General features: G+C 34.7%; 1 protein-coding gene across 1 annotated transcript; it reads right to left on the bottom strand.

Moving 5' to 3' along the window:
- Positions 1-36: 36 nt before the first annotated feature.
- LOC103583099 (uncharacterized protein C6orf10-like) lies at positions 37-7,613 on the bottom strand (the record flags this gene model as incomplete). The annotated part of the gene is given in 3 exon segments (XM_008564512.1): positions 37-1,371; positions 1,597-2,030; positions 7,574-7,613. Coding segments are annotated over 3 exon segments (1,809 nt in total), but the record flags the coding sequence as incomplete, so codon positions are not given.
- Between the last annotated feature and the right edge of the window lie 2,534 nt (positions 7,614-10,147).

Raw genomic sequence — 10,147 nt, forward strand, 5'->3', positions numbered from 1 at the left:
CTGTCTTTTTGGTATTCCAGTGTCACTCTTCTTTACTTGGGATTCCTGTCTTTTTGGTATTTCAGTCTCACTTTTCTTTAGTTGGGATTCTTGTTTTTTTGGTATTCTGGCCTCATTCATCTTTACTTGGGATTCCTGTCTTTTTGGTATTCCAGTGTCACTCTTTATTACTTGGGATTCTTGTCCTGGTGGTATTCCGGCCCCACTCTTTATTACTTGGGATTCTTGTTTTTTTGGTATTCCAGTGTCACTCTTCTTTACTTGGGATTCCTGTCTTTTTGGTATTTCAGTCTCACTTTTCTTTACTTGGGATTCTTGTTTTTTTGGTATTCCAGTGTCACTCTTCTTTACTTGGGATTCCTGTCTTTTTGGTATTCCAGTGTCACTCTTTATTACTTGGGATTCTTGTCCTGGTGGTATTCTGGCCCCACTCTTTATTACTTGGGATTCTTGTCCTTGTGGTATTCCTGCCTCACTCTTCTTCACTTGGGATTCCTGTCTTTTTGATATTCCAACCTCACTCATCTTTACTTGGGATTCTTGTTTTCTTGGCATTCTAGTCTCACTCTTCTTCACTTGTGCTTCCTGTCCCTGTGGTGTGCCCATCTCACTCTTATTTACTTGGGATTCCTGTCTTGTTGGTATTTCAGTCTCACTTTTCTTTACTTGGGATTCTTGTTTTTTTGGTATTCCAGTGTCACTCTTCTTTACTTGGGATTCCTGTCTTTTTGGTATTCCAGTGTCACTCTTCTTTACTTGGGATTCCTGTCTTTTTGATATTCTAACCTCACTCATCTTTACTTGGGATTCTTGTTTTCTTGGCATTCTAGTCTCACTCTTCTTCACTTGTGCTTCCTGTCCCTGTGGTGTGCCCATCTCACTCTTATTTACTTGGGATTCCTGTCTTTTTGGTATTTCAGTCTCACTTTTTTTTACTTGGGATTCTTGTTTTTTTGGTATTCTGGCCTCACTCATCTTTACTTGGGATTCCTGTCTTTTTGGTATTTCAGTCTCACTTTTCTTTACTTGGGATTCTTGTTTTTTTGGTATTCTGACCTCACTCATCTTTACTTGGGATTCCTGTCCTGGTGGTATTCCTGCCTCACTCATCTTTACTTGGTATTCCTGTCTTTTTGGTATTCCGGCCCCACTCTTCTTTACTTGGGATTCCTGTCTTTTTGGTATTCCGGCCCCACTCTTTATTACTTGGGATTCTTGTCCTTGTGGTATTCCTGCCTCACTCTTCTTCACTTGGGATTCCTGTCTTTTTGATATTCCAACCTCACTCATCTTTACTTGGGATTCTTGTTTTCTTGGCATTCTAGTCTCACTCTTCTTCACTTGTGCTTCCTGTCCCTGTGGTGTGCCCATCTCACTCTTATTTACTTGGGATTCCTGTCTTGTTGGTATTTCAGTCTCACTTTTCTTTACTTGGGATTCTTGTTTTTTTGGTATTCTGGCCTCACTCATCTTTACTTGGGATTCCTGTCCTGGTGGTATTCCTGCCTCACTCATCTTTACTTGGTATTCCTGTCTTTTTGGTATTTCAGTCTCACTTTTTTTTACTTGGGATTCCTGTCTTTTTGGTATTCCGGCCCCACTCTTCTTTACTTGGGATTCCTGTCTTTTTGGTATTCCAGTGTCACTCTTCTTTACTTGGGATTCCTGTCCTGGTGGTATTCCGGCCCCACTCTTTATTACTTGGGATTCCTGTCCTTTCAGTATTCTGACCTCACTCTTCTTTTCTTGGGCTTCCTGTCCTTGTGGTATTCCAGCTTCATTCTCTGTCTTGACTTCCATTCCTATCTTGTCTTTCTCTGAATCAGTGCCTTTTCCTTTTCTTTTTGGCTCCTTTTTTCTTGTTGATATCAGGTATTCATCAGAATCTGTAAATATAATTTCATTCTTTAGTGCTTCCTTGCTTTCTTCTTGGCTATTCTGAGAAAGTGTAGTGCCTCCACTTTTTAGAATCTGGGCTTTGGAATCTGATTGTATTGCAAGTTGTCCATCCATGTAACCTGTAAATATAATTGAGCACACAACAAAAGTACATGATTCAGATATCAAGTATTTTCTATTTTCCTCTTGATATTGGTTTCTTTTTTATTTTTATTTTTGTCTTAAACTTGACAAACTGGAAATAACTTGAGATTTTCCTGAAAATATAAAATGGTAGATTTCTACACATAAAATTGTAGAAGTATTGATACAATTCTAGACTCTTTTCAGTAAATTGGATGATTAATGAGAGGAAAGCCTAAATGTACTATAAATAAACTGGCATTTGTTCAGTCGATTATGGCCAATAAATAATGCTTAGGGGCAAACAGGTGATGTATTCTGAAAAGAAATAGAATTTATTTTAAGTAAAAATTATGGAAAGAAGCAATAATTATTTCTTAAAATAGAGAAAGGAGACTCAAATATGCTTTCCATATTGAATAAAAACATATCTCATTATGCAAAGGTAATAATAATAATACTAGCTGATAATTATTAAGTGCTTACCATATACCAGGCACTCACTGAGCATTTTATGTATTAAATCATTTAATCCTCACAACAACCATATAGTGTAACTACTATTATTATCCCCATCTTACATATGAAGAAACTGAGGCACAGAAAGCCTAAATAAATGTGAATAAGGTCTTGTAATCAGTAGGTGGTAGAGCTGGGATTTGAACCTGAGTAGTCAGACTCCAAAGTTCAGTTTTAATTATCACCTTAGACTGCTTCTTGCAATATCTGCTAACTCACTTTGAAAAAATTTCAGGTACTTTTATCATGTGCAGGTAAATCAGCTCTGCTATGTTTCAATTTCTGTGTGAACTAATAAACTTGAATTTGTTAGATTCTGCTAAGTATTTTTTTTTTCTTTGTAACTTTGTTCCTAAATTAAGTAAAAGAAATATCTAAGCTACCAAGGAGAATTGTTTGGGTTCTTGCTGTGGAGAAGAGGCGTGTCTGATTTTGAGAAAACCTAATATTTAATACAGTAAAATGAATACTGAATTTAAAAGCTGAATCAGAAGACTTGGGTTTACTATCCTTGCTAACTGGGTTTATTTGGATAAATCGGTTAGTCCCCAAAGACTCACTTTCCTTGTGTTTAGTCTGTTCTGCTCACTTCATAGAATTATTAAAAGTTTTAGACAAATGTTAAAGTACCAGACCTTTGGAGACAGACTGGTTTAAATTCTGGCTCCACACCTTACCAGCTGGGTGACCCTGGGCAGACTTCATTTTCTTGTCCATGAAATGAGGGCAATTGTAATAGATACCTCACAGAGGTGTTATCAGGGTGAAATAATGTTATTTAGGTAAGCCTCAGTATAGTGCACGGAACATAGTAAGTAATCAATAAATATTGGCTATGACTACTACTAAATAAGATCGTACAGGCACAAACTCTCTGACCCAGTCAAGACAAGGCACTCTTAGTTCCCAATAAATAATTTGTAAGAATGGCTAATCGTATTACAGGAAGATTTCTTGCTTAAAAATTAATTATTGAACTTTAACTTCAGGATTTTATCAGTAGTAAACATGAGGCACACCTGTATTAGGGAAGAAGCTAATTATAAACCAAAAGGAATATTATAGTTCAGTGTTTTCTGGTATTTTATCTTTCTTATTTTAAGCTTTTGACACCAAAATAAAAATAACATTAGGAACCTTGCAGTAAGAACCCTTTTGTGTATTTTCCCCTGTAATGCTCTTCATTAAAATATGGCTACTAACTTTTTATTCTAAACAAACCCGTTTCCAATTTTTTAATGAAAATCAGTGGTAGTATATCCCAAACATTGCTAAATTGAGGAAGATAATCCAGAATATTTTGGTCTTTGATAGTGCTACCAGTGGACAAAAGTTTGGGGAGTATGGTGAGATGTGGAACAGTATAGAGAAGACAGTGTTTTTCCACTGAAGCTTCTAACCTTAAACACTGTGGAATGTACTCCTCAAACAAGGTGATTTTTCTTAACATAGGAATATTTTTAGTTTTACTGTATATTGGGGTAATTGTTTACTACTGTGTGTGATACTGCATGGCCCATTTAAAAACCCAAATTTACCTTCTAAATTGTATAGATTTTGTCAGCCAAAATTAAATATTCTAGGATTTAATGAAGCACTCATTTTTTATTCTAACTATGCCTTTCTTAATTTCATAGAATTAAAAGAATTTTTATTCTTTTTCCCATTACATTGAAAAATACCTCTGGTCACTTGCAATTGTATCTTCATACCCTTGATTATTTTAATATCTTTGCTGCTATCTTTTCTATCTTGGACTTAATTAACATAGATTAGATTTGCCAGAGTTTATTTTTCAGGAACCTAGCTATCCCATAAAGTGAAGTTCACTTTTATTTCAACTTTGCATCGCAGAATTAAGCCACAAATTATTATTTCACCACATTCTAAGTTCCTTTCTTTTTTCTCTCAGGTTTCAAGATAGTGCATAAATCTTTTCTTTCCCTTGGACCTCATAATCATTCTATACTTACCATGTAAATCTTTATAATATAAAGGTTTGTAAGCTCTGTCTGAAAATCCATTTATTTCAGGCAGTAGCCCATGCAACAAAATTCTAGTACAATCAAAAGATTTAATGAAGACTTTGGGGATCATTGTAATGTGTCCAGGCTGATTAAAAATTAATGTTTAAAAATTTTAAATTGGTTTAATTTTTGCTAAAACTGAAAGATATCACAAAATCACTATCACATTAATAGTTTTAATTATATGATACTTAAAATACTGTAGAAAATCTGGCCCTCACATCATGGGCAGGAGGGAGGACAATCAGCTTTGTACCTCATGAATATTTGTAATAAATACATTTTTTTTAAATGTAGAAAATAGAACATGGGCTTTATTAGGGAACTAATCTTAGATTCTTAATCCAGTGGTTGGCAGGGACAGCACAATCAGATCTAGATTCTAAAAGATCTGTTAAGCATCAGAGTGATGTCATTATATTTTTCAGGCCATAAATTACATTTTAAAAGATTATATACTTATTAGCTGAATGTGGAGGTGAAAAGTAAGTGAATTAGCTTGAGAGGATGATAATGTTTCATGGTCTGATGTCTTAAATTTTTCTTTGAACACTGAATTAAACCTTAACCTCTTTTTTCTAAAAATATCAATTGGGAAGAATGTGTTTGAAAGATTATATCAATAAGTATATCTTTTACAAGAAAATTAGAAAAATTAAACTGACTTTTTTTTTCTGGCAACTTTAAAAAATGTACTCATTAAAAACTAATTTACCTCCAGGAAGAGATTTGGCCTGTGATCCCTTCTCAGAGAGAGTCAGGTTGACCCACAAAATTAGCCATCACAGCTCTCTTTCTTTTTGTAAGGGAAACACACAAGATCACAGTTCTATTACTGTCCCTAGGTGGGGAGGGCATTTGAGGAATGTAGGCACCTCATGACTGCTCTGAATGCATACTATTTTTTGTACCATGAAATCAAAAGAAAATAATTGCCCCTTTCAACTTTATCTGTCCTCCCTCCTCCCAAATCCACCCTCTTTCTAGTGTAAACTGAGAAGGAAGAATGGAGCTTAAACATGGTTAAATATAAAGACACATTTTGTGTTTGTCAGTGTTTGGAATGTTTGAAATGCTTAAAATGTGTCTCACTAGATTTGTTTTATTTGCTTCTTATGATTACATATTTACAGAATTTTAAGAAAGTATTATTTTATTTTGTTTTATATGGTTTCCTTGAAGAGCTGAGCCATGCATTAAATAATCTCAGTATACTGAAATTTGAATTTAGAAAAAAGTCAAACATTGCCTTAAATAGAAAGTCTTCTATTTTTAAAAGGATTCTTTTGCATACATTTAATTATACAGCTTCTCTAGTAGATATATATTTGTATTTACAGACATTTGATTTACAGATAAGGTTTCATGACTAATCACAAAACGGGCATTTGTGATTCAGTATAGGAGGCAATGTGTTGGTATGGAAAGAGTATGTACTTCAGAAAAGTCCTGGAAAACTGGGTTGGAATGTCCTGGGTTTAAATCCTGACACTGCTGTTTACCATCTCTTAAACACTGGGCAAATATTTGAGCCAGTTTTCTGATCTGTAAAGAGGGGATAATAATAGCTACCAGGCAAGGCTATGGTGAGAATAAGAAATAAGAGATACTGTTTTTGAAAGTGCCTAGCACAGTGTACAGTATGTAGAAGGTGCTCAATACCTACTGTCCCTCAAAGGTAAAGTTATTTAGAAGGCAACAGAAAATAAATGAGATTTTTTCTTAGTTTTTTTTTTTTTTTCTATTAACATGATTCAGAGGGCCTTCACTTATAACTAAAAAGGAGTTCCAAATTCCCAGCAAAGAACTAGTAGAACTCAGGAACCAATTCTTCTTTCATTAAATTTTGCTGGGAATCAGAGAGGAGTTATTTTCCAGAGTCTAGAAGATGGCTGGAGATTATGGCATCCTTTCATATGAACTTCATCTCCTCTACAGCAATCTGTCCAAAATTAATTATGTAAAATCTTTGAAGATTCTGGGGAATAGGGATATTTAAAATGACTTTAGAAGCACACACCTCTATTTTTGGAGTAGAAACAGCCAGACCAGGAAGAAAGATGTAGAGAAAGGGGAACCCCCCTGCACTGTTGGTGGGACTGTAAATTGGTGCAGCTATTATGGAAAACAGTATGGAGATTCCTTAAACAACTTCAGATAGAATTGCCATATGATCCAGCAATTCCACTGTTGAGTACATACCCAAAGGAATGGAAAGCATCATGTTGAAGAGATACCTGCACCCCATGTTTATTGCAACTCTATTTACCACAGCCAAGAATTGGAACCAACCTAAATGTCTATCATCAGATGACTGGATAAGGAAAATATGGTGTATATACACAATGGAATGTTACTCTGCAGTAAAAAATGATGAAATATTGCCATTTGCAGCAACATGGGTGAACTTAGAGAAAATCATATTAAGTGTAATAAGCCAGGCACAGAAAAAGAAATACCATATGTTCTCACTCAGGAGTGGGAGTTAAAATACTAAACATATAAATAAAAGAAAGAAAGAAGGATATAACTTTCACAATAATACACTGAACTTTCAAAAGGAGAGCTGAGGTTACTGGAAGCAGGAAAGGAGGGGGAGGAGGAATTGGTAAAGGGCCACGAATAGCAATGACAGTGTATATTACTGAATATAATAATTATTCTGATTTGAGCATCACATATTGTACACGAGTATTGATATTTAACTTCGTACCCCACAGATGTGTACAATCAACTATGTTACAAATAAATAAATAAGAAGAAACAGCGAGGCCAGAAAATAACTATAAGCAATGTAAAATATCAGAGTTGAGAATAGATAAGGAACTTACCCATAGGAGATAGTGCTAAAAATAAAACACCAAATATAGATCAGTGGGGATTTTCTAACTCAAGGAGAACCCACTTTCCAATGATATCTTTTCTAGGTGCAGAAACAGGACCTCCAAGGAGTATAATACTCTCTGTTTCATCCTCAGGAGTGCTGCTGGACAAAACTCCACATCCCACTCCAGAGAGGGTTATCTTTAGGTTGCCATTTAGTTAATGTAAGGATTAGAATTCTTGGGTAAGTAATATCAATACTACTGAAATTCAGATTATTCCATTTCCTATTTTTCTTTGTTCTTTCACAAATCAGTCTTTTACTTACTCTCCTGATCAGTTTGAAAAATATGTATTGTTGGTCAATTACCAAAATCACCATCTTGTCCTGACACTTATTTTTTCTTGTCAATCTGAGGGGATTCCCTTTTTCAGTAAAAATTATCAGATACCAAATTATAGCACAGAGAAAATAGACTCTGTTGTGGTAGAATAATTGGGAATATATACTACTAATAATCCGTAGTAGTAAATGATTAGAATAAAATACAAGACCATTATATTTTCTTCCAAAAGGAAAATAGATAAGAGGAAATCAAAATTGAAATATGAGGAGACCACTTATTTAAGAATATTGCCTACTTTAAGGTAGAATAACTTGTAATACAAGAAAATTTGGGAACAAGAACTCAAAGGTCCTAGACACAGAAATAAGGGAAGGAAATGATCCACACTTCCTGATTTTTCCAGATCTGTCTACCGAAAGAAACCATGGCACACACATCAGGAGGTATTGGGCTTTCTCTTCTTCCTAATCCCCAAGCCTCTGCACTGGGTGGAATCTGTGTTGTTAACAAGTTCCAATTATTTAAATGTGGGAAATCTACATTTCCTTTCCCCCTTTTCTTGGCCTTTTCCTGGGTGGAATCTGTGTTGTTAACAACTAAGTTCCAATTATTTAAATGTGGGAAATCTACATTTCCTTTCCCCCTTTTCTTGGCCTTTTCTGCTTTAGAAAGGAATAAGTTATCTAAGTAATGGAGATAGACCATTATAAGAAATACCTTGTGATAAATAGAAAAATAAGAAAAAATAAGAAAGACCTTGTGATAAACTACTTTAAAATAGCCTTTATTTTTACTTAATCATTAGCAATTTCATTGAGTTTCAAGATTACAGTCTATGAAATATGGGATACATAATGGTCTTGCTTACAAGATGTGTGCTAACACTGCTCACTGACATTATTTGATATGAAATATTTAAGGTACAGTCATTTCCAGGTACTGAAATATGAGTATGGGTATATCTCTTGTGTTGATATTACTTGGTACACCTAACATAAGAAGCACAAAATAATAAGCAAGCTTGAAATTGTGAGAAACACAATACCAGGATTGTTTAGCAGAAATGAAAATGTGGAGTTAGGACACTTACACCTTATAGCAGGAGTTGGCAAAACACAGCCCGTGGAAGTCAGAAAAAGCTTATTCTCTGCAGCAGTGAGGGTTCAAGTTTAGATGTGATCAAATTTATAGAGGGGAGGACAAAGATCAGCTTTTCTCCTTCATCTTCAACTCTGTTTGCATTTTGCTGTCTGTCTCTCCTTATATTCTCATTTGCTATATCTCCTCATTTTATTATTTCTACCTTGTTATCTTTTGGGATTTTATTCTGTGATCTTATAGTTTCAGGTTGATATATAAACTTCTTACTGTGTTATTTTGACGGTCTTTCCTGAGATCTGACCCCAGCATATTTTGTCAGCATTGATTCTCTTTGTTTCTCTTTTGTGAATGAATTCTCTAACCAGAGGAACAACTTTTTTTTTCTTCTGTGCTTTCCATGTGGTTTCCTGTTTCTGTGGGCCTTTAATTTACCAAAAAACCCAAAACCAATCAAACCAAAACAACAATAACCAAAAACAACAAGAAAGCTATTTGAAATTTAAAAGAATACTAGAAAATGTGGAGGAAAGGAGATGGAAAACAATTTGACTCTCAGGGTTCAGAGTGGTCAGATGTCGAAAGTGTCAGTGGAAAGGAAGGAACCAGATGCTACAGGAGACCAGAAGAAATGGAGAAAGACATTAGGAATTTACTGGTTGCTATTGGACCAATTGCTAAAAAGAAAATAGATTAGTTTTTAAAAAAATTTATGGGCTAAGTTCCCATTGAAAATCTACTTGGAACACCAGAAAAGGGACTTTGTGGAAATATCAAATCTTACAAGAATGTGCTATCCCTGAAGTCAATTTTAACTTCACTTTACTAACTGAAATACCCAAGCCATTTTGGAAGGCCTGTGTGGGGGGTTATATGTGTAAAAGTCACTTTTTCTAATGGAACAAACGTTTTTTTAAAAAAAACATTCTTAACCAGGGCAGAGAGTCACGTCCTTTCAGAAGACTGGTTAACAGGTAAAGGTTACTAACTTATTTATTCATCTTTTTTGTCTTTTGATATTCTTTCTTCTTTTCAATTCCCTACTGCCACTGCCATGCTCGTAGCAGTCTTTTTTTTTTTTTACAGTGCAGAAAGTTTGTTTTTAATTATAAATTTTTAGACTTTTGTTATGATAATTTTTCTATGCTTTTTCTTTCTGATAATCTCTGGGGTTTAAACAGAATTCTAAAGCTGGCTTGGGAAATAACATGTGTTAGAAGAAACCTGCTAGATATTTTGTGATTTAAAAGTGTAGCAGAATTAAGAAAGAGAAAAGGAATTATATATGGGGTTTATATCTTGCTATGGACA

Source organism: Galeopterus variegatus, unplaced genomic scaffold (assembly GCF_000696425.1).
Source record: "Galeopterus variegatus unplaced genomic scaffold, G_variegatus-3.0.2 Scaffold19639, whole genome shotgun sequence".
Classification (NCBI taxonomy): domain Eukaryota; kingdom Metazoa; phylum Chordata; class Mammalia; order Dermoptera; family Cynocephalidae; genus Galeopterus; species Galeopterus variegatus.